Raw genomic sequence first — 26,813 nt, 5'->3', positions numbered from 1 at the left:
AGGTATCTGTTTATGGGCTTATGGCTTTAAAAGAATGTGGTGATGGGGAGGGAAGATATGACAGCATGGCCGCTGGTTGTAATTTCCTATAAACCCTATTGGATGATTTTGTATGGTGTTCCTTGGAATTGCTATTATTGAAAAACAGTAAAAAATTCAGTGCAATTTCAAAAGGTTAAAGTATGCTAAATGTGTTTTGATTCAAGTCTTCCATGCCAGGCTTACTAACCAATCTGCAGTACTTTCAGAATATTCAGAGCAGGTGAAGAAGAAGAGTTTGGATTTATATCCCCCCTTTCTCTCCTGTAGGAGACTCAAAGGGGCTTACAGTGTCCTTGCCCTTCCCCCCTCACAACAAACACCCTGTGAGGTAGGTGGGACCGAGAGTTCTGAAAAGCTGTGACAAGCCCAATAACAACACCCTAGGGACGGTAAAAACACTGTCCCTGGGGCGCTGTTCGCACAGCAGGGCCGAACGGCAGCAGGTGGAAGGCGGCGTTTTCCCCTCACCGACCCAAGACGGCTCTTACCTCCTGTTGCCTTCCGTTGCGTTGTGGAGGCCAGGGGACACACCTCCTGGCCTCCAACCACAGAGCCATCACTCTGGCCGTGGGGGCGTGTCCCCTGGCCTCCACAACACGACGGAAGGTGACAGGAGGTAAGAGCCATTTGGAAGCAGTGAAGGCTGCCCCGTCGGCTGCACTCCCAGCCATGCGAACGGTCCCAGGGGTGCATTGGCATGAACTATCCCAATACACCCCCGCTCAACTGGCCATGCAGAAACGGCCAGGAAGTGGGTTCAGCTAAGACTGAGATCAGTTCCTGGATATTTTAAATCAGCCAAGGGAGCATAGTTTACCATAAAAGGAAACACTTCTTCACGCAACGCGTGATTGGTGTTTGGAATATGCTGCCACAGGAGGTGGTGATGGCCACTAACCTGGATAGCTTTAAAAAGGGCTTGGACAGATTTATGGAGGAGAAGTCGATCTATGGCTACCAATCTTGATCTGCCTTGATCTCAGATTGCAAATGCCTTAGCAGACCAGGTGCTCGGGAGCAGCAGCAGCAGCAGCAGAAGGCCCTTGCTTTCACATCCTGCCTGTGAGCTCCCAAAGGCACCTGGTGGGCCACTGCGAGTAGCAGAGTGCTGGACTAGATGGACTCTGGTCTGATCCAGCTGGCTTGGTCTTATGTTCTTAACTCTGTCTGCTCCATAGGAATTAACTGAATTGAAACACACACTGAAGAGCAGCTCATATGAAGCACATGAAAGCCGTTGATTTTTTTTTTCCTTTTAATTTTTTTTTAGAATAAAAACTGCAGTAAAATCATAGCATACCTTTCTCTAAAAGTAGAAGACTCAAAGATAGGGGAAAAAATAAACCTTTCTCCGAAAATCTACACAAAAGGGGAGAAGCTCTCCTATTAAGGCTACTTTATCTGGCTCGATGCCGAGTCGAACGCCTGCGTCCAGCTGAGGTCTCCCCTTTGGCCAGGGAGGAAGGGTCAACTTGCTCTGGCAAGTCTCTGCCGGCCGACGTCTCATTTGCTGTGGGATCTACTTCATCTGCTGCCACTTGGCCCGGGCTCCTCTCGTGGGTGCTTTCGCCACTCAGCTGGTTGTTCTGCACGCACAGTCCCACGGGTTCCCCCATCACCGCAACGGCATCCCCCAGTGACGAGTGGTCGCTCAGGGTGGAAAAATCATTCCGGTCATCCTCCGCATCCTCTATGAGCAAGGCTCCAGCTGCGTCATCAGTCTGAAGAGCTGCCGAGCTGTTCCTCGGGGTCAAAGGTCGGTCCTCCTCTTCGGGAGGTTTGCAAGCTTCCTTGCTGGCGGCTGACAACGCCGCGACCTCTTTTTCCACCTCTGGTTTCTCCTTGCCAGCTGCAGGAGGAGTCTGGCGATCCTCAGCCAGCCCCTGCCAAGGATCCGTGTGCAGGGCAGCGGACTGCAGCCTGGTGGTTTTGTACCTCTGCAAGTGGAGGAAAAAAACCACAACGTGGGGTTATTGGCCACTTGGAAGAGAGACGCTGCTAACTTTTAAGACTTGCACAGAGAGGGTAGTGGGCCTCCCAGCGTTCGAACCAGCAAGCAGCTGGTGATACTCTATGCTGGGGATAATTAGGAAAGGAGTTGATAATAAAACAGCAAGGATTGTCATGCCCTTATATAAAGCCGTGGTGCGACCGCACTTGGAGTACTGTGTTCAGTTCTGGTCGCCACATCTCAAAAAGGATATCGAAGAGATAGAAAAAGTGCAGAGAAGGGCAACGAGGATGGTTGAAGGATTGGAGCGCCTTCCTTATGAGGAGAGGCTGCAGCGTTTGGGACTCTTTCGTTTGGAGAGGAGACGTCTGAGGGGGGATATGATTGAAGTCTATAAAATTATGCATGGGGTAGAAAATGTTGACAGAGAGAAATTTTTCTCTCTTTCTCACAATACTAGAACCAGGGGGCATCCATTGAAAATGCTGGGGGGAAGAATGAGGACTAATAAAAGGAAACACTTCTTCACGCCACATCTGATTGGTGTTTGGAATATGCTGCCACAGGAGGTGGTGATGGCCACTAACCTGGATAGCTTTAAAAAGGGCTTGGACAGATTTGATCCTCCTTGATCTCAGATTGCAAATGCCTTAGCAGACTAGGTGCTCAGGAGGAGCAGCAGCAGAAGGCCCTTGCTTTCACCTCCTGCATGTGAGCTCCCAAAGGCACCTGGTGGGCCACTGCGAGTAGCAGAGTGCTGGACTAGATGGACTCTGATTAGAATGGGGCGGGGCCCTCCTAGGACAGTGATGGCGAACCTTTTTGAGACCGAGTGCCCAAATTGCAACCCAAAACCCACTTACTTATCGCAAAGGGCCAACATGGCAATTTAACCTGAATACTGAGGTTTTAGTTTAGAAAAAAACAGTTGGCCCCAAGGCGCACGTTACTCGGGAGTAAGCTTGGTGAAGCAACCATGCAATGCTTCGAATGGGTGAATCACGACCCTAGGAGGGTTTACTCAGAAGCAAGCCCCATTGCCAGCAACCGAGCTTACTCCCAGGTAAAGGATCATCCCCAGGCTAGCCTAAATGTGGGGGGGGGGGGGCGTAGAAAAATCACATGATGAACTCTGTGAACGTGTGCCCACAGAAAGGGCTCTGAGTGCCACCTCTGGCACCTGTGCCATAGGTTCGCCACCACTGTCCTAGGAGGATGATACAGTTCTGAAAGATTTGCATTGGCCCGCCTTTGGAGCCAGTGAGAAGAGTAAGGCTTTATCAGGAGACCCTCCCTCCACTCCTGGAAAAGGACCACGTCCTCTCTGGAAAGCCAAAGAAGAGGAGAAGCCGACAATACCCAGTCTTCAACAATGCTGAACATAATGGGGGAAGAGCGACAGCTTTTGTGGTGTAGCAGGTAGAGTGGTGGACCATAAGCAGTGGTGGGATTCAGCCGGTTTGCACCACTTCGGCACAACCGGTTGTTAAAAGGGTGCTTGTAAACAACCAGTTGTTAAATGACTTGAATCCCACCATTGGAACCGGTTGTTAAATTATCTGAATCCCACCACTGACCATAAAGCCATAAAATCCTGGACCAGATACTATCTCCACCTTGCTAACCTTGCTGGAGAAAATGGGTTAATGCCCACATAACCAGTCCTGAGCTTCTTACCCCATATGTCCCAATTCGGCCTCTACGTTCAGCAGAGGCCAATCTACTGGAGGTCCCCGGCCCCTCAATGATACGGCCGGCCTCCACGTGGGCCAGGGCCTTTACGGCTCTGGCCCCGGCCTGGTGGAACACTCTTCCTCCAGCTGTCCGGGCCCTGCGGGATCTAGGCGATTTCCGCAGGGCCTGTAAGACTGAGTTGTTCCGCCGGGCCTTTGGAGAGATCAGCCGCTGATGTGCCCCCTTTATTCCTTTCTGCTATGTAGGGGCCCTTAACATCACCAGGACCCACTGTTTCCCCCCCTCTCCTCTGGGAGGGTTTAGGTTTTAAGTAAGGGTTTCGTGGGATGCCTGCACTAAGAAATAACTGCTGTTTAAATGGATTTTAAGAGTGGTGGAGTGTAGATGTTAATTATAATTTTGATTCGCTCCTCTAGCTAATATTTTATGAAGTTTTATGTATGATATTTTATGAAGTACACCCCCAGAGCCCCTTCGGGATGGGGCGCCTGCCCTGTAGCAAGACCTGGTACGAGCACAAGCCAGAGAAGACCACAGAAAATGAAGAAGCAAAAATACTCTGGGACTTTAGAATACAGACAGACAGACACCTGGCACACAACACCCCAGACATAACAGTGGTAGAGAAAAAACATGTTTGGATCATAGATGTTGCTGTGCCAGTTGACAGCAGGGTAGAGGACAAAGAGCTGGAAAAGATCACAAAATACAAGGGCCTACAAATTGAAGTTGAACGATTGTGGCAAAAAAGAACAACAGTAATCCCACTAGTAGTCGGTGCTCTAGGAGGAATCCCAAGAAATTTTGAAAAACATCTGGAAAGCCTAAACGTGGACAGAACATCAGTTCACATGCTGCAGAAAGCAGCACTTCTAGGAACTGCACATATTCTACGCAAATACCTCTAATATCCCAGGTCCTTGGGAAGGACTCGATAGTCAGAGATGAATTCCAGACGTGCTGTGTTGTTATGTGTACAATAATAATAATAACTAAGAGCCTTTTGGGGATTGGGCGGTATAGAAATCCCAAAAATAAATAAATAAATATAAATATAATAATTATTATTATTATTATTATTATTATTATTATTATTATTATTATTACTGGAGATAGGGAAGAACACACGTGACGAATACACAACAAAAAAGAATTTGTGCTACACTGAAAGCATGTGCGTGATACAGAAGATGCAATTCCTCCTCAAGAGACTCAGCTAGCCGCCGAATGAACGGAAAAGTCAGAGACACTGAAGGACATCAGCCAGCAGGAAAACAAGCAATCTATCAAGAACTATTAAGAGAAGCGCAAAGCACACGTCAGATGGAAGTTGACAGCCACAGAGGACAAACGGGGGAAGAGCTGTTACGTTGGCGGAGCAGACAGTCACAGGAATGAGAAAAGCTAAAGGTGGAAGGGTCTAACCTGAAAGTTCTCAAAATGCATCAGGGACTTGCAGTGTGTGAGCCGGGCAGCCGAGTTGCTATGGAAGAAGGCGCGACACAACCTGCAGAGGAAACCTGCCACCGGGACCAGAAAATCCGGGCCTGTGAAACGAGGGAGGGGAAGGGAAGTCACAGATCACGTTGAACCAAACTGAAACTGAAGCTAAATAAAATCTCACATAAACAGACTACGGGAAGGGAGGAGGGTGTGTTGTGGGTTTGCTTTAAAAATAGAGGACGGTAGAGCTTTTGTTAAATATTAGGAAAGTGCTATAACAAAGAGTGTCTTGGTCAGTGTGATACAGTCTAGTTGCGTGGGTGGGAGGAAAAAAAAACAGCCATCGATCTAGCAGCTGGAACAGAAGATGGTACAAAGCAAACAGAAATCTATATATATAAAAAGCAAACAGTGACTTTGTTAGTCACTCCCTAACGCCGAAACGGCTGGACGGATCGCCCCCAAATTTTCACATGACGTTCCTCCCTGTTGCGGGCAGGTAATGGGACCTTCAAATCGCCGAAAGTCCATACCTGAGCCAGGTAAAACGTCTTTTTCCTGGCACACCAGGCTATGAAGCTGGCTGTGTTTAACTGTCACCCTTAGAATGTCCGTGCAGCCTGTCTGTCTGTGGCCTGAGGGCTTAGAATGTTTGTGCAGATGGGCAGAGATGAGCATTGAAAACAGTAAATAGGTAATACTGGTAGGTAATACGAGTGGAAGTGAAACACATACACACTTTGCCGTGTGAGGCGTCAAGTGGGGTCCCCCCCCACACACATGCAGGTAACTTTCACTCTCTGTGCCTCACCCACTGCTACCACACAATAGACATCCAGCTCATCCTCACACACCTCACTCTGCCCTCCCTCACATCCAACCACCACTTACCCACTTCCTCACCCATATTCGCCACAGCTCTCTTTTACTAAAAGCGAGCTGGAGTTTGCCTTTTCCTTCTAAGAAAATCCATGGGGTGGGGGCGAACCAACACTACTGGCTCTGCTTCTTTTGCACATGACCCTTTAAGAACCCAGGGAGCTGGCCTCGATCTGAGCAACTCACCACCCTGCCTCTGCTGCCTGACTGGGATAGCCTGCTTGCCCCAGTTCTGCCTTACCCAAGCCAGGACTGTGCGTGTCAACCAGCCTCATGGACAGCGGGATTCGCACTCTGGACAGTTCCGTTATGGAATGGGAAGGGTTACCTTATACTAAAAAAACAAGACAGCACCATATAACGATGTGCACTGAAAAGGGAAAGAAGGATTCCATTTGATCACCCCAAAAGGCTATGCTGCGGATCATTGGACCTGCATGGACATCTGTGTGGGTTGCGGACTGTGATGAGAAGGACAATTGCCACAGCAACGCGTGGCTGGGCCCGCTAGTAAATAATAAAAAGGAGAGGTGGAAAAGTACAGAAGACACACGATCCTATGAAACGGGAGGCAAACCACAACGACACCGGCAGGTAAGCAAAACACGCACCCGCACAGTATGAATCACTCTTCCATCTGCCTCTAAATGGAGGAAGGTGGGATGATAGAATGGGGGGGCGGGGGGGGGGGCAGGCTGCAGCGGCATCAGCATAAACCACAACATAATGTATTGACTTTTCAGTCTCCATTATGGCTTTTTTTTTTGTTGAAAATGTTTCAAAGAGACAGCAGCACACAAAAACTAGAATGGTGCTGGGGAGGAGAAGTCACAGAATAGAATATTCATTTTAACGACCGACGAGCAGAATAGCATGCAAAACAGGAATAGTAATAAAATGACAGTTATCAGGGAATCTGGCATTGTGCATAGTCTTAACAGCATTCTGAAAAAGCCAAGGCAGCACAGTAATAGGGGAAATCACAGGACGTTTCAACAAAGGTGTATTTTGTGTGAACGGGACTTTCACAGACTGGGAACTCTGGCCCCTGCACTCAAGTGTGCCGGGAAGGTTGCGGTTAGTGGGGAAGGAAATCACATTCTCTGTTTGCCTAGGGGGTCACTAAAATTTGGTGCGTTCCACGGATCAGGACCCTTTCCCCTTAGCTGGAAAGCAGCCTATACAATTCTGTAAATAATTTATGGACAGATTTAGGGAGGAGAAGTCGATCTCTGGCTACCAATCTTGATCCTCCTCGATCTGAGATTGCAAATGCCTGAGCAGACCAGGTGCTCGGGAGCAGCAGCAGCAGAAGGCCATTGCTTTGACATCCTGCACGGGAGCTCCCCAAGGCATCTGGTGGGCCACTGGAATCTTCTGTGTCCTCTGCTTCTGTATTTTCAAGAGTAGGGAATCTGTTACAAATGGGAAAGCCGAAGAGGAAGAGGAAGAAGAAGAGGAAGAAGAAGAGTTGGATTTATATCCCGCCTTTCTCTCCTGTTGGAGACTCAAAGGGGCTTACAATCTCCTTGCCCTTCCCCCCTCACAACAAACACCCTGTGAGGTAGGTGGGGCTGTGAGAGAGCTCCGAGAAGCTGTGACTAGCCCAAGGTCACCCAGCTGGCATGTGTTGGAGTGTACAGGCTAATCTGAATTCCCCAGATAAGCCTCCACAGCTCAAGCAGCAGAGCAGGGAATCAAACTCGATTCCTTCAGATTAGAGCACACCTGCTCTTAACCACTATGTCACTGCTGCTCCTAAGGGGTTGCCTTGCTAAAAAGGCATCCGATTTGGATTGTTTTAAATTTGGTTGCTGTTGTTCTGGGCTCAATGTGTTCTGTCTTTTCTTTTAGTCATTTTTGGAAATGTAAGCTGTTCACTTGCGTGAATTATAGCATGCCAATTAACTCCCAGGGAGGGGGGGGGAGTATGAGAGAAAGAGGAAAACAGCAGAGAGCTTTACGCAGCTGTAATTGCTTTCTCAGAGCAGATTGTAGTAGATGTAAAGACAGTTTTTCTCCGTCTTTACAAAATGTAGCTTCAGTCCTTTAATAGAAGCTGTAAACCACCTTTACGATCAGTTCAAAGCAGTTAGAAATAAAAGGGCGGCTAAAAGATAGATATGAAGAGGTTCTTATCTGATTAAGAAAAGAGCAAAGAGCAGCATTCCACCTCTGTGGCCACCATCTTCCGACCTGCATTTGACTCCCCACTGTTGATTTAGTAATAATTTCACATTTGTCTCTCTCAAATGTGAGAGCAGCAGTGGCGTAGGAAGTTAAGAGCTCGTGTATCTAATCTGGAGGAACCGGGTTTGATTCCCAGCTCTGCTGCCTGAGCTGTGGAGGCTTATCTGGGGAATCCAGATTAGCCTGTATACTCCCACACACGCCAGCTGGGTGACCTTGGGCTAGTCACAGCTTCTTGTAGCTCTCTCAGCCCCGCCCACCTCACAGAGTGTTTGTTGTGAGGGGGGAAGGGCAAGGAGATTGTAAGCTCCTTTGAGTCTCCTGCAGGAAAGAAAGGGGGGATATAAATCCAAACTCTTCTTCTTCTTCTTGATCCACTATGTCCATGAGCCCTTTCAGGAGTTGAGAGTCCAACCGTGTACTCCCAACAAACATCCTTACTTTCCCCAAGGTCCAGATATAAGATATAAACAAATAGCCACCAGCCTTGCCTTGACAGTAACAATATTTTCAGGAAGCCACCCTGAGCCCAATGAATCGGGAAAGGGCGAAGTAGAAATGGAATAAACAAATAAAATAATCAAAGCCTAGTCTTCCCAGAAGACATTAAGAACTGGGGCAAGATTTGTTTTAAATTTCATCTCTTAAAAAGGATGCATCTTCCTGGGTGAGACAAAAAAGTCCACACAATCTAGGCCAGAGTTCTCAACCTTCCTAATGCCGTGGCCCTTTAATACAGTTCCTCATGTTGTAGTGACCCCCAACCCTAACATTTATCCATGTTACAGATGGAGAACACTGATGCAGAGAGTCTTAGGCGACCCCTGTGAAAGGGTTGTTTGACCCCCAAAGGGGTCGCGACCCCCAGGTTGAGAACCACTGATCTAGGCCTCTTCCAATTGTTGCTAGCCTCATACAAAATGAAAGCAATTGCCATCTCTGTTTGTAACGAGAAACTGCTTTTCAAAGGTATGCTGCTCTTGAATATGAAGAGTCCATTGTTTAAAAATTATCATGGGCAGGGGTCTGCACCTGCAGCTCTCCAGATGTTCATGGACTACAATCCCCATCAGCCCCTGATAGGAATTGTAGTCCATGAACATCTGGAGAGCCGCAGGTTGCAGACCGCTGGTCTCCATGAATGCCCTTCAAAGTGACCTCTTGGGAGAGGAGGAAGCCAACCTCCCCACTTTTGCTGTGTACTGTTCTCTTTCTCTAGCACTGCCGGCCTATGTATTTTGGAAGCGGTCACAGATTGCTGGGATTCTGTTACAATGGAAAAAGAGGGAAATAGGTGGATCGGGAGAGGCGGATGGAGAGACAGAACCGGAACATAATTGCAAGATTCAACCAGACTTGTTTTCTTACCATAGACGGTATCGGGACAGTACTTCTCATGTTCTTCAGCGTCGTCCAAGGATACCTCCTTTAGCCCAACCTGTGCAGGAGGAAAGACAAGAAAATCAGTCTCCAAATTTTTGTCCTGGCATCACAGAACGCATTGGCCCACAGCTGAGGAAAGGAGAGTACTCAGTTTCACTCAGGGGCAGAGGGAGAGGGAATTGCGCCCAGGGCACAACCTGCCGGCGCGTGCCCCCTGCCCCCGCCCCGGGGGGGGGGGATTTTCTGCCCCCACCCCACATGAGAAGCAAACAGTTCACATTGTTCAGCCTGGTGTCTCTGACAAGCAGGCAAGACTCCAAGGCCACGGCTAGAAGTGATAAGTCAAAAGCAAATGCCCCCCCATGGCAGCATCATGACACTGTCCCACCACGGGTCAGTGTAAGGTTGTGACTTTGTTATAGTTGGTAGTTTGGCCTTGGAGGAGATTCCTTCGCTGCGTTGGGCTGACTGCCCAGTACGTCTGTTATCACTTGCTTAACCTTGCTTCCCGTCTGTGTGATATAGCCCAGTGTGAAACTGCTTTTGGTTTGCTAGGTGGGAAATGTTAATTGTTTATGTTCAGCTCTTGGCGGGAATAGAGGCCCGTAAAAACGGCTGCCCGACAAGGGGGGGGGGGGGTTTAAGAATCTGCATTGCCTGTAGACAATCATGAAAGCCAGCTCAATAAAGAACTATTAAGGTTGCTTTTGGACTGGACCTTGCTGATTCCTTACAGTCAGTCTGGTAACATCCCCGATGCGGCGGCATCCTTCTTTTCTCCTCCATATTATCACAACAACCCTGCAAGGTAGGTTGGGCTGTAAGAGTGTGTGACAGAGTGTGGATCTCAAGCTGTGTTTCCCGGCCAGTGGCGTAACTAGGCAAACTGGAGCCCTGGGCAAAACCTGGGTTTGATGCCCCCAGGCACGTGCCCAGTGCAACGCGCACCCCCCCTCTCGCCGCCTTGTAGCTACTCATAGTGGCGTATCTAGGCAAACTGGAGTTTGCCGCTCCCCCATGGGCAGCCGCCCTCCCCCACTGCGACCAAACAATGATTTTTTACACCAGGTTGTTTTAAAGTCACCATCACATTATAGAACATGCCCCAACCCTTCGGGGATGGGGCGGGATAGAAATTTGAAGCATAAATAAATAAATAAATAAATAAACCCACAAATCTGAACACAGCAATAGGCCATGCCACACAGCAGAAATAATTTTTTTTGAAAACATTTTCAAAATGCTTTCAAAATGTTTTATTACTGCTATGAAAAAGTTTTATGGTGTTGTCCAGTTCTCCCAATTGGGGGAAACAGCATCACCTTCAAAACGATGCTGGAATCCACCCCCAAACAGCATCATTTTCATTGGTGTTTAAACTAGGGAGCCCAGATTCTCCTTTTAAATCCACCTTAAATGGAGAATCCGGGGTCCCCAGTTTAAACAACATTGAAAGTGATGCTATTTTGGGGTTGATTCTCCCCCACCCTGAAACAGCATCACTTTCAATGTTTGGGGACCTCAGATTCTCCCTTTAAATCCATCCCCAAAGGGGGGGGGGGATTTAAAAGGAGAATCTGGGGGGTGCCTGTTGTCAGGAGTGCAATTGTTAAGCTAGCAGCACCAAATTTTCAGAGTATCTTCGTGAGACCCTACTGATGATACTACCCAGGTTTGGTGAAGTTTGGTTCAGGGTGTCCAAAGTTATGGACCGTCAAAGGTGTAGCCCCATCTCCTATTAGCTCCCATTGGAAACAATGGGGGATGGGGCACCCCCTTTGGGAGTCCATAACTTTGGACTCCCTGAACCAAACCTCAGCAAACCTGGGTAGTAGAATCAAGAGAGTCTCCCGAAACATCCCTGAAATGTTGTTGCTGCAAGCCTAAACACTGCCCGTCTGCAGGCCAAAAACAGAAAAACACTGAAAATGCAAAAAATCCCACAAACGAACCTGCAGTTTTTGCGCCCCCGACAAGGGGGTGCCCTGGGCAACTGCCCACTTTGCCCAATGGGAGGAACGCCTCTGAGCCCGGCACTCTACCCATTACACCACGCTGCCTTTCTGAGTATTCCTGCACCTGCAGATTTTTATGCCCAGCCACAGCTTTGAAACTACATACCTGCCTGCCGAGAGGATCTTCACCATCCAGCCTTCCCACCTCAGAGTCTTCCTCCCCTTCGACTTCTTCCTCGTCCTCGTCCTCATCCTCTTCGTCATCATCATCCTCGAAACAGCCAACCGCATCTACCGTTATAAGTTCCTCAGAGTCCTCTGGCCCACTCTGCTCCTTCTCGCCCAACCTCACCTGGCCAGACACAACAAGAAGGAACTCAGATGAAGATCAGGAAGTCCATCTGGGTGACACGTTTCTTTCGTGTGTTCTCTCTCTCTCTCTCTCTCTCTCTCTCTCTCTCGCTCTCGCTCTCTCTCTCTCTCACATGGCCCATTTCCCAACATGGGTCAGTCTCTTTCTCAAGCACTGCCTTATATTTCCTGTAACCAAATGACTGTAGGCCCAATTCCCACATCTATTCACTGGGATTCTGGTGTGCTGACCCAAAGGGGTCCTTCCCCTCCCCCCAGATAAGTATGAGGGAAGTGGAGCCCAGGGACAAAACGTCCTCCGGGTGCCCCCCACGGGTTGCTTGGCCCCACCCCATGCATTGCATAACCCCACCCCCAGTGCGTCTCCCCCCACCAAAAAACAACAACACAGCATCACTTTCAATGTTGTTTAAACTGGGGACCCCAGATTCTCCTTTTAAATCCACCTTAAAGGGAGAATCCGGGGTCCCCAGTTTAAACAACATTGAAAATGATGCTGTTTTGGGATGGATTCTCCCCCACCCTGAAACAGCATCACTTTCAATGTTTAAACTGAGGACCTCAGATTCTCCCTTTAAATCCATGTCAAAGGGGGTGGGTTTAAAAGAAGAATCTGGGGAAATTTGGGGGGTGGCTGCTGTCAGGGGTGCAATTGTTAAGCTAGCAGCACCAAAATTTCAGAGTATCTTAATGAGTCCCTACTGATGAGATACCACACAGGTTTGGTGAAGTTTGGTTCAGGGGATCCAAAGTTATGGACCCTCAAAGGTGTAGCCCCCATCTCCTATTAGCTCCCATTGGAAACAATGGGGGATGGGGTCACTCCCTATGGGAGTCCATAACTTTGGACTCCCTAAACCAAACCTCACCAAACCTGGGTGATATCATTAGGATAGTCTCCTGAAAAATCCCTGCAATTTTGGTGCTGCTAGCCTAAGAACTGTGCCCCGTGCAGGCCAAAAACAGAAAAAACACTGCAAATTAAAAAAAAAAACCACATGCATTTTTGGCGCCCCCCACAAGGTGGCGCCCTGGGCAACTGCCCACTTTGCCCAATGGGAGGAATGCCTCTGTCATCCTGCCCTCCCGCCAGACCACTGCACCACTGGTGGCTGGTAGCCATTACCTCCTTGGCCTTTTGCTTGTGCTCGGAAGACTTCATGTGCTCCACAAACTTGCGCGGGGTTTTAAAATGGCGGCTGCAGACAGTGCAAAAGGGCCGGAGGGAGCGCTTGGCAAGCTGGAGGAGGGCGGGGGGGGGGGGGAGGTAGAAGAGGAGATGGTATTTCTTCAAGGCTTGTCACTGCTTTTGATAAAAGTTGTCTTTTTAAAGTGTCCGGATGCGAGCCCCAACATGGCGCCCGGACTTGGGTGGCAGCCACGTGAGGGCCCCGTTCGCGGCCGGTAAGAGGCGACGCGCCACCGAGCCGAGCCGCCGCCGCCCCGCCCGATGGGACGCCGCTGCCCCGACACGGCGATTCCCCAACACCTGGACCGGACGCCGTGTCGATACATCGACCCACCAGCACTTCAACTGGGCGATCGACGATCCGTCGACGCACGCGCATCAGGCCGAGAGACTGAGGGGGCGGGGCTCTGAGCCCAGCCGGGCTTGCCCGGTTTCAGCTGAGCCTGATCAGGGGAGCCGACAGCTGGGACGAGGCAGAGAGATGAGGGGAGGAAGGGGATATAAGGGGGTGGGAAAGGACGCTCAGGGGCGTTGTCTGAGGGAAGAGGGTGGAGGAGAGAGTGGTGTGAAGGCAGGGAAAGAGAAGAGAGAAGCCCAGGAGGGCAGGGACTGGGAGAGTCTTGTATCCCAGTGGTGCTGGGGCTGGGTCCTGCTAGAACCCAACCCTGTGAAGGTGCAACAGGGGAGGGGGAGTAGGGAGCCCAGGAGGCGGGCTAGCCCTCGCTTCGTGAGGCAACGGGGCAGGGGGAAAAGGTGCCGTAAAGGGGTCAGGGTACGCCTAGCGCTGAGGCACCCTGTGGGCAAGGTTGTTTAAGAGCTCGGCTGGGGAGGAAAACCCCCAGGTAAAGGGAGGAGGGACGGCACACTCGCCCCAGGGGGACGGGCAGGCAGGGCAGGCGCCACAGAAAGCTCAGGGGTGGCTTCCAGCAATCCACAATCCTTTTGCCTGAGCTTTCCATTTGCCGCACGGGGATAATAAGACAGGGCTGTTGGAACGATTAAGATAATGCACGCAAATTATTTCAAGCACCTCCTAGGAGAAGTGCTGTAAAAATGCTGTTTGCTTAAAGAGAAACTTGGACACTCCCAGTGCCTAGAGCAGCCATTCTCAACCAGGGTTCCGTGGTACCCTGGGGTGCCGTGAGCATGTCCCAGGGGTACCGCGGCAACACTACCGCCCCCCCCCCCCTCATTTTTGTGGTGTCTCCCACCGGCGCCAGCAAGGACATAGAGCTGGCCCATGGGGAAGGGCCTGCCACAAGGTCAGCAGCCCCCCCCCCCCAGTGCTTCCCTTCACCCTGGGAGGGGAAGGTGGGGAGTGTGGCAAGCAGGGGCACTGGGAGGGGAAGGTGGAGGGTGGTGGCAGGGGTACCATGAGATATGAAGAGTGAGGTCAAGGGTACCCTGACCTCGAAAAGGTTGGGAAACACTGGCCTAGAGTCTCTCACGAGCAAGCATCTGACGTACAATTTGCAGAATCAAAAGGACAAATGACACGGCTGAGTATACAGAGCCCTGGCAAAATGGGCCTCAATTCTCAGGGACTATGCAATCCTAAACAGAACTGCATCCATCTAAGACCAGTGACTTCAATGGATTTAGAAGGATGTAACTCTGCATAAGATTGCCCTGTGATGGTTGTAAAGTTGGCAACGAGCCAGCATAGTTCAGCACAATTATCCCTGGCCGTCAAATCCCCAGGAAGCGGCATGAGGAGGAGATAGAGGAGACAACCACATGCAGAATTTGGTGGCAAAATTTAGTGCTTATGTGGTTAAAAGGCGTGGACAAGTAGGGCAATAAAAATGGGAACTTTGGATCAATGATTTTATCTTTTATTCAAATTTTATTCCAGTTTTTAACTATATTATAGTTTTTAACTATATTATGGTTTGGACAAACAGTCTTTGGAAACTGGTTACCTCAAATTTTATTTTGTATCTGGTCTGGAAATGTACTATCCGGATTTGATATTTGATATTTTCTGGTCTTTGACCGAAATAAAATATTGATTGATTGATCTGGTCTGGTCTGGTCTGACCAATTCTTTGCAAGCTTAGCGCATCCTGAGTCAATGGCAAAATTTAGCCACAAGATTATCCCAAAATGCTGTGCCATAGAAAACCAAATTCTCTGGTTTGTAAAAAGTAAAATGCAAATCTGCATAAATGTGCTCAGCTGGCAAAATTTTGTTTCTGTCAGAGACAAGGAGGACGCTGTGTTGGGAACACAGATTTTATCAGGCACTGAAGATTTAAAAAAAATTAAGAACAGGATTTCCAGCAAAGTCACTGGGTAATTCTTTTGCACCACATTTTCCTGATTTTTAGACACACACCTTACACTCAACAGAGAAGACCTGTTGTTCCCTAAGGAGCATTTTTCGCAACATATCAAGGACAATTTAAAGAAATGCCTACAGGTTACCACTGATGGGAAGCTGTTAAGACGTGCTAACATAAATAAACGACGTTGCTTAATGGATGACAGAGATGTGAGATATTTGGCTCTTACTTGGGTGGGGGGGGGGGGGGGTGGGGGGGGGGGGGGGTGGGGGGGGGGGGGGGTGGGGGGGGGGGGGGGTGGGGGGGGGGGGGGGTGGGGGGGGGGGGGGGTGGGGGGGGGGGGGGGTGGGGGGGGGGGGGGGTGGGGGGGGGGGGGGGTGGGGGGGGGGGGGGGTGGGGGGGGGGGGGGGTGGGGGGGGGGGGGGGTGGGGGGGGGGGGGGGTGGGGGGGGGGGGGGGTGGGGGGGGGGGGGGGTGGGGGGGGGGGGGGGTGGGGGGGGGGGGGGGTGGGGGGGGGGGGGGGTGGGGGGGGGGGGGGGTGGGGGGGGGGGGGGGTGGGGGGGGGGGGGGGTGGGGGGGGGGGGGGGTGGGGGGGGGGGGGGGTGGGGGGGGGGGGGGGTGGGGGGGGGGGGGGGTGGGGGGGGGGGGGGGTGGGGGGGGGGGGGGGTGGGGGGGGGGGGGGGTGGGGGGGGGGGGGGGTGGGGGGGGGGGGGGGTGGGGGGGGGGGGGGGTGGGGGGGGGGGGGGGTGGGGGGGGGGGGGGGTGGGGGGGGGGGGGGGTGGGGGGGGGGGGGGGTGGGGGGGGGGGGGGGTGGGGGGGGGGGGGGGTGGGGGGGGGGGGGGGTGGGGGGGGGGGGGGGTGGGGGGGGGGGGGGGTGGGGGGGGGGGGGGGTGGGGGGGGGGGGGGGTGGGGGGGGGGGGGGGTGGGGGGGGGGGGGGGTGGGGGGGGGGGGGGGTGGGGGGGGGGGGGGGTGGGGGGGGGGGGGGGTGGGGGGGGGGGGGGGTGGGGGGGGGGGGGGGTGGGGGGGGGGGGGGGTGGGGGGGGGGGGGGGTGGGGGGGGGGGGGGGTGGGGGGGGGGGGGGGTGGGGGGGGGGGGGGGTGGGGGGGGGGGGGGGTGGGGGGGGGGGGGGGTGGGGGGGGGGGGGGGTGGGGGGGGGGGGGGGTGGGGGGGGGGGGGGGTGGGGGGGGGGGGGGGTGGGGGGGGGGGGGGGTGGGGGGGGGGGGGGGTGGGGGGGGGGGGGGGTGGGGGGGGGGGGGGGTGGGGGGGGGGGGGGGTGGGGGGGGGGGGGGGTGGGGGGGGGGGGGGGTGGGGGGGGGGGGGGGTGGGGGGGGGGGGGGGTGGGGGGGGGGGGGGGTGGGGGGGGGGGGGGGTGGGGGGGGGGGGGGGTGGGGGGGGGGGGGGGTGGGGGGGGGGGGGGGTGGGGGGGGGGGGGGGTGGGGGGGGGGGGGGGTGGGGGGGGGGGGGGGTGGGGGGGGGGGGGGGTGGGGGGGGGGGGGGGTGGGGGGGGGGGGGGGTGGGGGGGGGGGGGGGTGGGGGGGGGGGGGGGTGGGGGGGGGGGGGGGTGGGGGGGGGGGGGGGTGGGGGGGGGGGGGGGTGGGGGGGGGGGGGGGTGGGGGGGGGGGGGGGTGGGGGGGGGGGGGGGTGGGGGGGGGGGGGGGTGGGGGGGGGGGGGGGTGGGGGGGGGGGGGGGTGGGGGGGGGGGGGGGTGGGGGGGGGGGGGGGTGGGGGGGGGGGGGGGTGGGGGGGGGGGGGGGTGGGGGGGGGGGGGGGTGGGGGGGGGGGGGGGTGGGGGGGGGGGGGGGTGGGGGGGGGGGGGGGTGGGGGGGGGGGGGGGTGGGGGGGGGGGGGGGTGGGGGGGGGGGGGGGTGGGGGGGGGGGGGGGTGGGGGGGGGGGGGGGTGGGGGGGGGGGGGGGTGGGGGGGGGGGGGGGTGGGGGGGGGGGGGGGTGGGGGGGGGGGGGGGTGGGGGGGGGGGGGGGTGGGGGGGGGGGGGGGTGGGGGGGGGGGGGGGTGGGGGGGGGGGGGGGTGGGGGGGGGGGGGGGTGGGGGGGGGGGGGGGTGGGGGGGGGGGGGGGTGGGGGGGGGGGGGGGTGGGGGGGGGGGGGGGTGGGGGGGGGGGGGGGTGGGGGGGGGGGGGGGTGGGGGGGGGGGGGGGTGGGGGGGGGGGGGGGTGGGGGGGGGGGGGGGTGGGGGGGGGGGGGGGTGGGGGGGGGGGGGGGTGGGGGGGGGGGGGGGTGGGGGGGGGGGGGGGTGGGGGGGGGGGGGGGTGGGGGGGGGGGGGGGTGGGGGGGGGGGGGGGTGGGGGGGGGGGGGGGTGGGGGGGGGGGGGGGTGGGGGGGGGGGGGGGTGGGGGGGGGGGGGGGTGGGGGGGGGGGGGGGTGGGGGGGGGGGGGGGTGGGGGGGGGGGGGGGTGGGGGGGGGGGGGGGTGGGGGGGGGGGGGGGTGGGGGGGGGGGGGGGTGGGGGGGGGGGGGGGTGGGGGGGGGGGGGGGTGGGGGGGGGGGGGGGTGGGGGGGGGGGGGGGTGGGGGGGGGGGGGGGTGGGGGGGGGGGGGGGTGGGGGGGGGGGGGGGTGGGGGGGGGGGGGGGTGGGGGGGGGGGGGGGTGGGGGGGGGGGGGGGTGGGGGGGGGGGGGGGTGGGGGGGGGGGGGGGTGGGGGGGGGGGGGGGTGGGGGGGGGGGGGGGTGGGGGGGGGGGGGGGTGGGGGGGGGGGGGGGTGGGGGGGGGGGGGGGTGGGGGGGGGGGGGGGTGGGGGGGGGGGGGGGTGGGGGGGGGGGGGGGTGGGGGGGGGGGGGGGTGGGGGGGGGGGGGGGTGGGGGGGGGGGGGGGTGGGGGGGGGGGGGGGTGGGGGGGGGGGGGGGTGGGGGGGGGGGGGGGTGGGGGGGGGGGGGGGTGGGGGGGGGGGGGGGTGGGGGGGGGGGGGGGTGGGGGGGGGGGGGGGTGGGGGGGGGGGGGGGTGGGGGGGGGGGGGGGTGGGGGGGGGGGGGGGTGGGGGGGGGGGGGGGTGGGGGGGGGGGGGGGTGGGGGGGGGGGGGGGTGGGGGGGGGGGGGGGTGGGGGGGGGGGGGGGTGGGGGGGGGGGGGGGTGGGGGGGGGGGGGGGTGGGGGGGGGGGGGGGTGGGGGGGGGGGGGGGTGGGGGGGGGGGGGGGTGGGGGGGGGGGGGGGTGGGGGGGGGGGGGGGTGGGGGGGGGGGGGGGTGGGGGGGGGGGGGGGTGGGGGGGGGGGGGGGTGGGGGGGGGGGGGGGTGGGGGGGGGGGGGGGTGGGGGGGGGGGGGGGTGGGGGGGGGGGGGGGTGGGGGGGGGGGGGGGTGGGGGGGGGGGGGGGTGGGGGGGGGGGGGGGTGGGGGGGGGGGGGGGTGGGGGGGGGGGGGGGTGGGGGGGGGGGGGGGTGGGGGGGGGGGGGGGTGGGGGGGGGGGGGGGTGGGGGGGGGGGGGGGTGGGGGGGGGGGGGGGTGGGGGGGGGGGGGGGTGGGGGGGGGGGGGGGTGGGGGGGGGGGGGGGTGGGGGGGGGGGGGGGTGGGGGGGGGGGGGGGTGGGGGGGGGGGGGGGTGGGGGGGGGGGGGGGTGGGGGGGGGGGGGGGTGGGGGGGGGGGGGGGTGGGGGGGGGGGGGGGTGGGGGGGGGGGGGGGTGGGGGGGGGGGGGGGTGGGGGGGGGGGGGGGTGGGGGGGGGGGGGGGTGGGGGGGGGGGGGGGTGGGGGGGGGGGGGGGTGGGGGGGGGGGGGGGTGGGGGGGGGGGGGGGTGGGGGGGGGGGGGGGTGGGGGGGGGGGGGGGTGGGGGGGGGGGGGGGTGGGGGGGGGGGGGGGTGGGGGGGGGGGGGGGTGGGGGGGGGGGGGGGTGGGGGGGGGGGGGGGTGGGGGGGGGGGGGGGTGGGGGGGGGGGGGGGTGGGGGGGGGGGGGGGTGGGGGGGGGGGGGGGTGGGGGGGGGGGGGGGTGGGGGGGGGGGGGGGTGGGGGGGGGGGGGGGTGGGGGGGGGGGGGGGTGGGGGGGGGGGGGGGTGGGGGGGGGGGGGGGTGGGGGGGGGGGGGGGTGGGGGGGGGGGGGGGTGGGGGGGGGGGGGGGTGGGGGGGGGGGGGGGTGGGGGGGGGGGGGGGTGGGGGGGGGGGGGGGTGGGGGGGGGGGGGGGTGGGGGGGGGGGGGGGTGGGGGGGGGGGGGGGTGGGGGGGGGGGGGGGTGGGGGGGGGGGGGGGTGGGGGGGGGGGGGGGTGGGGGGGGGGGGGGGTGGGGGGGGGGGGGGGTGGGGGGGGGGGGGGGTGGGGGGGGGGGGGGGTGGGGGGGGGGGGGGGTGGGGGGGGGGGGGGGTGGGGGGGGGGGGGGGTGGGGGGGGGGGGGGGTGGGGGGGGGGGGGGGTGGGGGGGGGGGGGGGTGGGGGGGGGGGGGGGTGGGGGGGGGGGGGGGTGGGGGGGGGGGGGGGTGGGGGGGGGGGGGGGTGGGGGGGGGGGGGGGTGGGGGGGGGGGGGGGTGGGGGGGGGGGGGGGTGGGGGGGGGGGGGGGTGGGGGGGGGGGGGGGTGGGGGGGGGGGGGGGTGGGGGGGGGGGGGGGTGGGGGGGGGGGGGGGTGGGGGGGGGGGGGGGTGGGGGGGGGGGGGGGTGGGGGGGGGGGGGGGTGGGGGGGGGGGGGGGTGGGGGGGGGGGGGGGTGGGGGGGGGGGGGGGTGGGGGGGGGGGGGGGTGGGGGGGGGGGGGGGTGGGGGGGGGGGGGGGTGGGGGGGGGGGGGGGTGGGGGGGGGGGGGGGTGGGGGGGGGGGGGGGTGGGGGGGGGGGGGGGTGGGGGGGGGGGGGGGTGGGGGGGGGGGGGGGTGGGGGGGGGGGGGGGTGGGGGGGGGGGGGGGTGGGGGGGGGGGGGGGTGGGGGGGGGGGGGGGTGGGGGGGGGGGGGGGTGGGGGGGGGGGGGGGTGGGGGGGGGGGGGGGTGGGGGGGGGGGGGGGTGGGGGGGGGGGGGGGTGGGGGGGGGGGGGGGTGGGGGGGGGGGGGGGTGGGGGGGGGGGGGGGTGGGGGGGGGGGGGGGTGGGGGGGGGGGGGGGTGGGGGGGGGGGGGGGTGGGGGGGGGGGGGGGTGGGGGGGGGGGGGGGTGGGGGGGGGGGGGGGTGGGGGGGGGGGGGGGTGGGGGGGGGGGGGGGTGGGGGGGGGGGGGGGTGGGGGGGGGGGGGGGTGGGGGGGGGGGGGGGTGGGGGGGGGGGGGGGTGGGGGGGGGGGGGGGTGGGGGGGGGGGGGGGTGGGGGGGGGGGGGGGTGGGGGGGGGGGGGGGTGGGGGGGGGGGGGGGTGGGGGGGGGGGGGGGTGGGGGGGGGGGGGGGTGGGGGGGGGGGGGGGTGGGGGGGGGGGGGGGTGGGGGGGGGGGGGGGTGGGGGGGGGGGGGGGTGGGGGGGGGGGGGGGTGGGGGGGGGGGGGGGTGGGGGGGGGGGGGGGTGGGGGGGGGGGGGGGTGGGGGGGGGGGGGGGTGGGGGGGGGGGGGGGTGGGGGGGGGGGGGGGTGGGGGGGGGGGGGGGTGGGGGGGGGGGGGGGTGGGGGGGGGGGGGGGTGGGGGGGGGGGGGGGTGGGGGGGGGGGGGGGTGGGGGGGGGGGGGGGTGGGGGGGGGGGGGGGTGGGGGGGGGGGGGGGTGGGGGGGGGGGGGGGTGGGGGGGGGGGGGGGTGGGGGGGGGGGGGGGTGGGGGGGGGGGGGGGTGGGGGGGGGGGGGGGTGGGGGGGGGGGGGGGTGGGGGGGGGGGGGGGTGGGGGGGGGGGGGGGTGGGGGGGGGGGGGGGTGGGGGGGGGGGGGGGTGGGGGGGGGGGGGGGTGGGGGGGGGGGGGGGTGGGGGGGGGGGGGGGTGGGGGGGGGGGGGGGTGGGGGGGGGGGGGGGTGGGGGGGGGGGGGGGTGGGGGGGGGGGGGGGTGGGGGGGGGGGGGGGTGGGGGGGGGGGGGGGTGGGGGGGGGGGGGGGTGGGGGGGGGGGGGGGTGGGGGGGGGGGGGGGTGGGGGGGGGGGGGGGTGGGGGGGGGGGGGGGTGGGGGGGGGGGGGGGTGGGGGGGGGGGGGGGTGGGGGGGGGGGGGGGTGGGGGGGGGGGGGGGTGGGGGGGGGGGGGGGTGGGGGGGGGGGGGGGTGGGGGGGGGGGGGGGTGGGGGGGGGGGGGGGTGGGGGGGGGGGGGGGTGGGGGGGGGGGGGGGTGGGGGGGGGGGGGGGTGGGGGGGGGGGGGGGTGGGGGGGGGGGGGGGTGGGGGGGGGGGGGGGTGGGGGGGGGGGGGGGTGGGGGGGGGGGGGGGTGGGGGGGGGGGGGGGTGGGGGGGGGGGGGGGTGGGGGGGGGGGGGGGTGGGGGGGGGGGGGGGTGGGGGGGGGGGGGGGTGGGGGGGGGGGGGGGTGGGGGGGGGGGGGGGTGGGGGGGGGGGGGGGTGGGGGGGGGGGGGGGTGGGGGGGGGGGGGGGTGGGGGGGGGGGGGGGTGGGGGGGGGGGGGGGTGGGGGGGGGGGGGGGTGGGGGGGGGGGGGGGTGGGGGGGGGGGGGGGTGGGGGGGGGGGGGGGTGGGGGGGGGGGGGGGTGGGGGGGGGGGGGGGTGGGGGGGGGGGGGGGTGGGGGGGGGGGGGGGTGGGGGGGGGGGGGGGTGGGGGGGGGGGGGGGTGGGGGGGGGGGGGGGTGGGGGGGGGGGGGGGTGGGGGGGGGGGGGGGTGGGGGGGGGGGGGGGTGGGGGGGGGGGGGGGTGGGGGGGGGGGGGGGTGGGGGGGGGGGGGGGTGGGGGGGGGGGGGGGTGGGGGGGGGGGGGGGTGGGGGGGGGGGGGGGTGGGGGGGGGGGGGGGTGGGGGGGGGGGGGGGTGGGGGGGGGGGGGGGTGGGGGGGGGGGGGGGTGGGGGGGGGGGGGGGTGGGGGGGGGGGGGGGTGGGGGGGGGGGGGGGTGGGGGGGGGGGGGGGTGGGGGGGGGGGGGGGTGGGGGGGGGGGGGGGTGGGGGGGGGGGGGGGTGGGGGGGGGGGGGGGTGGGGGGGGGGGGGGGTGGGGGGGGGGGGGGGTGGGGGGGGGGGGGGGTGGGGGGGGGGGGGGGTGGGGGGGGGGGGGGGTGGGGGGGGGGGGGGGTGGGGGGGGGGGGGGGTGGGGGGGGGGGGGGGTGGGGGGGGGGGGGGGTGGGGGGGGGGGGGGGTGGGGGGGGGGGGGGGTGGGGGGGGGGGGGGGTGGGGGGGGGGGGGGGTGGGGGGGGGGGGGGGTGGGGGGGGGGGGGGGTGGGGGGGGGGGGGGGTGGGGGGGGGGGGGGGTGGGGGGGGGGGGGGGTGGGGGGGGGGGGGGGTGGGGGGGGGGGGGGGTGGGGGGGGGGGGGGGTGGGGGGGGGGGGGGGTGGGGGGGGGGGGGGGTGGGGGGGGGGGGGGGTGGGGGGGGGGGGGGGTGGGGGGGGGGGGGGGTGGGGGGGGGGGGGGGTGGGGGGGGGGGGGGGTGGGGGGGGGGGGGGGTGGGGGGGGGGGGGGGTGGGGGGGGGGGGGGGTGGGGGGGGGGGGGGGTGGGGGGGGGGGGGGGTGGGGGGGGGGGGGGGTGGGGGGGGGGGGGGGTGGGGGGGGGGGGGGGTGGGGGGGGGGGGGGGTGGGGGGGGGGGGGGGTGGGGGGGGGGGGGGGTGGGGGGGGGGGGGGGTGGGGGGGGGGGGGGGTGGGGGGGGGGGGGGGTGGGGGGGGGGGGGGGTGGGGGGGGGGGGGGGTGGGGGGGGGGGGGGGTGGGGGGGGGGGGGGGTGGGGGGGGGGGGGGGTGGGGGGGGGGGGGGGTGGGGGGGGGGGGGGGTGGGGGGGGGGGGGGGTGGGGGGGGGGGGGGGTGGGGGGGGGGGGGGGTGGGGGGGGGGGGGGGTGGGGGGGGGGGGGGGTGGGGGGGGGGGGGGGTGGGGGGGGGGGGGGGTGGGGGGGGGGGGGGGTGGGGGGGGGGGGGGGTGGGGGGGGGGGGGGGTGGGGGGGGGGGGGGGTGGGGGGGGGGGGGGGTGGGGGGGGGGGGGGGTGGGGGGGGGGGGGGGTGGGGGGGGGGGGGGGTGGGGGGGGGGGGGGGTGGGGGGGGGGGGGGGTGGGGGGGGGGGGGGGTGGGGGGGGGGGGGGGTGGGGGGGGGGGGGGGTGGGGGGGGGGGGGGGTGGGGGGGGGGGGGGGTGGGGGGGGGGGGGGGTGGGGGGGGGGGGGGGTGGGGGGGGGGGGGGGTGGGGGGGGGGGGGGGTGGGGGGGGGGGGGGGTGGGGGGGGGGGGGGGTGGGGGGGGGGGGGGGTGGGGGGGGGGGGGGGTGGGGGGGGGGGGGGGTGGGGGGGGGGGGGGGTGGGGGGGGGGGGGGGTGGGGGGGGGGGGGGGTGGGGGGGGGGGGGGGTGGGGGGGGGGGGGGGTGGGGGGGGGGGGGGGTGGGGGGGGGGGGGGGTGGGGGGGGGGGGGGGTGGGGGGGGGGGGGGGTGGGGGGGGGGGGGGGTGGGGGGGGGGGGGGGTGGGGGGGGGGGGGGGTGGGGGGGGGGGGGGGTGGGGGGGGGGGGGGGTGGGGGGGGGGGGGGGTGGGGGGGGGGGGGGGTGGGGGGGGGGGGGGGTGGGGGGGGGGGGGGGTGGGGGGGGGGGGGGGTGGGGGGGGGGGGGGGTGGGGGGGGGGGGGGGTGGGGGGGGGGGGGGGTGGGGGGGGGGGGGGGTGGGGGGGGGGGGGGGTGGGGGGGGGGGGGGGTGGGGGGGGGGGGGGGTGGGGGGGGGGGGGGGTGGGGGGGGGGGGGGGTGGGGGGGGGGGGGGGTGGGGGGGGGGGGGGGTGGGGGGGGGGGGGGGTGGGGGGGGGGGGGGGTGGGGGGGGGGGGGGGTGGGGGGGGGGGGGGGTGGGGGGGGGGGGGGGTGGGGGGGGGGGGGGGTGGGGGGGGGGGGGGGTGGGGGGGGGGGGGGGTGGGGGGGGGGGGGGGTGGGGGGGGGGGGGGGTGGGGGGGGGGGGGGGTGGGGGGGGGGGGGGGTGGGGGGGGGGGGGGGTGGGGGGGGGGGGGGGTGGGGGGGGGGGGGGGTGGGGGGGGGGGGGGGTGGGGGGGGGGGGGGGTGGGGGGGGGGGGGGGTGGGGGGGGGGGGGGGTGGGGGGGGGGGGGGGTGGGGGGGGGGGGGGGTGGGGGGGGGGGGGGGTGGGGGGGGGGGGGGGTGGGGGGGGGGGGGGGTGGGGGGGGGGGGGGGTGGGGGGGGGGGGGGGTGGGGGGGGGGGGGGGTGGGGGGGGGGGGGGGTGGGGGGGGGGGGGGGTGGGGGGGGGGGGGGGTGGGGGGGGGGGGGGGTGGGGGGGGGGGGGGGTGGGGGGGGGGGGGGGTGGGGGGGGGGGGGGGTGGGGGGGGGGGGGGGTGGGGGGGGGGGGGGGTGGGGGGGGGGGGGGGTGGGGGGGGGGGGGGGTGGGGGGGGGGGGGGGTGGGGGGGGGGGGGGGTGGGGGGGGGGGGGGGTGGGGGGGGGGGGGGGTGGGGGGGGGGGGGGGTGGGGGGGGGGGGGGGTGGGGGGGGGGGGGGGTGGGGGGGGGGGGGGGTGGGGGGGGGGGGGGGTGGGGGGGGGGGGGGGTGGGGGGGGGGGGGGGTGGGGGGGGGGGGGGGTGGGGGGGGGGGGGGGTGGGGGGGGGGGGGGGTGGGGGGGGGGGGGGGTGGGGGGGGGGGGGGGTGGGGGGGGGGGGGGGTGGGGGGGGGGGGGGGTGGGGGGGGGGGGGGGTGGGGGGGGGGGGGGGTGGGGGGGGGGGGGGGTGGGGGGGGGGGGGGGTGGGGGGGGGGGGGGGTGGGGGGGGGGGGGGGTGGGGGGGGGGGGGGGTGGGGGGGGGGGGGGGTGGGGGGGGGGGGGGGTGGGGGGGGGGGGGGGTGGGGGGGGGGGGGGGTGGGGGGGGGGGGGGGTGGGGGGGGGGGGGGGTGGGGGGGGGGGGGGGTGGGGGGGGGGGGGGGTGGGGGGGGGGGGGGGTGGGGGGGGGGGGGGGTGGGGGGGGGGGGGGGTGGGGGGGGGGGGGGGTGGGGGGGGGGGGGGGTGGGGGGGGGGGGGGGTGGGGGGGGGGGGGGGTGGGGGGGGGGGGGGGTGGGGGGGGGGGGGGGTGGGGGGGGGGGGGGGTGGGGGGGGGGGGGGGTGGGGGGGGGGGGGGGTGGGGGGGGGGGGGGGTGGGGGGGGGGGGGGGTGGGGGGGGGGGGGGGTGGGGGGGGGGGGGGGTGGGGGGGGGGGGGGGTGGGGGGGGGGGGGGGTGGGGGGGGGGGGGGGTGGGGGGGGGGGGGGGTGGGGGGGGGGGGGGGTGGGGGGGGGGGGGGGTGGGGGGGGGGGGGGGTGGGGGGGGGGGGGGGTGGGGGGGGGGGGGGGTGGGGGGGGGGGGGGGTGGGGGGGGGGGGGGGTGGGGGGGGGGGGGGGTGGGGGGGGGGGGGGGTGGGGGGGGGGGGGGGTGGGGGGGGGGGGGGGTGGGGGGGGGGGGGGGTGGGGGGGGGGGGGGGTGGGGGGGGGGGGGGGTGGGGGGGGGGGGGGGTGGGGGGGGGGGGGGGTGGGGGGGGGGGGGGGTGGGGGGGGGGGGGGGTGGGGGGGGGGGGGGGTGGGGGGGGGGGGGGGTGGGGGGGGGGGGGGGTGGGGGGGGGGGGGGGTGGGGGGGGGGGGGGGTGGGGGGGGGGGGGGGTGGGGGGGGGGGGGGGTGGGGGGGGGGGGGGGTGGGGGGGGGGGGGGGTGGGGGGGGGGGGGGGTGGGGGGGGGGGGGGGTGGGGGGGGGGGGGGGTGGGGGGGGGGGGGGGTGGGGGGGGGGGGGGGTGGGGGGGGGGGGGGGTGGGGGGGGGGGGGGGTGGGGGGGGGGGGGGGTGGGGGGGGGGGGGGGTGGGGGGGGGGGGGGGTGGGGGGGGGGGGGGGTGGGGGGGGGGGGGGGTGGGGGGGGGGGGGGGTGGGGGGGGGGGGGGGTGGGGGGGGGGGGGGGTGGGGGGGGGGGGGGGTGGGGGGGGGGGGGGGTGGGGGGGGGGGGGGGTGGGGGGGGGGGGGGGTGGGGGGGGGGGGGGGTGGGGGGGGGGGGGGGTGGGGGGGGGGGGGGGTGGGGGGGGGGGGGGGTGGGGGGGGGGGGGGGTGGGGGGGGGGGGGGGTGGGGGGGGGGGGGGGTGGGGGGGGGGGGGGGTGGGGGGGGGGGGGGGTGGGGGGGGGGGGGGGTGGGGGGGGGGGGGGGTGGGGGGGGGGGGGGGTGGGGGGGGGGGGGGGTGGGGGGGGGGGGGGGTGGGGGGGGGGGGGGGTGGGGGGGGGGGGGGGTGGGGGGGGGGGGGGGTGGGGGGGGGGGGGGGTGGGGGGGGGGGGGGGTGGGGGGGGGGGGGGGTGGGGGGGGGGGGGGGTGGGGGGGGGGGGGGGTGGGGGGGGGGGGGGGTGGGGGGGGGGGGGGGTGGGGGGGGGGGGGGGTGGGGGGGGGGGGGGGTGGGGGGGGGGGGGGGTGGGGGGGGGGGGGGGTGGGGGGGGGGGGGGGTGGGGGGGGGGGGGGGTGGGGGGGGGGGGGGGTGGGGGGGGGGGGGGGTGGGGGGGGGGGGGGGTGGGGGGGGGG

At 67.8% G+C, this 26,813-nt stretch overlaps 1 protein-coding gene across 1 annotated transcript; it reads right to left on the bottom strand.

The window, feature by feature from the left end:
- Window positions 1–1,241: 1,241 nt before the first annotated feature.
- On the bottom strand, window positions 1,242–13,478 carry CIZ1 (CDKN1A interacting zinc finger protein 1). The gene is made up of 6 exons (XM_048512169.1): window positions 13,278–13,478; window positions 13,037–13,198; window positions 11,705–11,890; window positions 9,569–9,638; window positions 5,114–5,235; window positions 1,242–1,979 (listed from the first exon to the last, which is right to left on the bottom strand). Exons 1-6 carry the CDS (start codon window positions 13,476–13,478, stop codon window positions 1,440–1,442), a joined length of 1,281 nt encoding a protein of 426 aa, XP_048368126.1. The 3' UTR covers window positions 1,242–1,439.
- Window positions 13,479–26,813: the final 13,335 nt, after the last annotated feature.

This window comes from Sphaerodactylus townsendi, linkage group LG12 (assembly GCF_021028975.2).
Source record: "Sphaerodactylus townsendi isolate TG3544 linkage group LG12, MPM_Stown_v2.3, whole genome shotgun sequence".
NCBI lineage: Eukaryota > Metazoa > Chordata > Lepidosauria > Squamata > Sphaerodactylidae > Sphaerodactylus > Sphaerodactylus townsendi.
The sequence above is the reverse complement of the archived record's forward strand: the minus strand, read 5'-3'. Positions and strand labels throughout refer to the sequence as shown.

Bases quoted from the DNA above. Each gene is read 5' to 3' on its own strand.
- CIZ1 (XM_048512169.1), bottom strand. From the start codon at position 13,478: ATGCGCGTGCGTCGACGGATCGTCGATCGCCCAGTTGAAGTGCTGGTG. The intron at 11,891-13,036 runs GTAATGGCTACC...GTGTCTGGCCAG, and splicing joins ACAAGCAAAAGGCCAAGGAG to GTGAGGTTGGGCGAGAAGGA. The intron at 1,980-5,113 runs GTTAGACCCTTC...CTCCACTTGCAG, and splicing joins TGCATTTTGAGAACTTTCAG to AGGTACAAAACCACCAGGCT.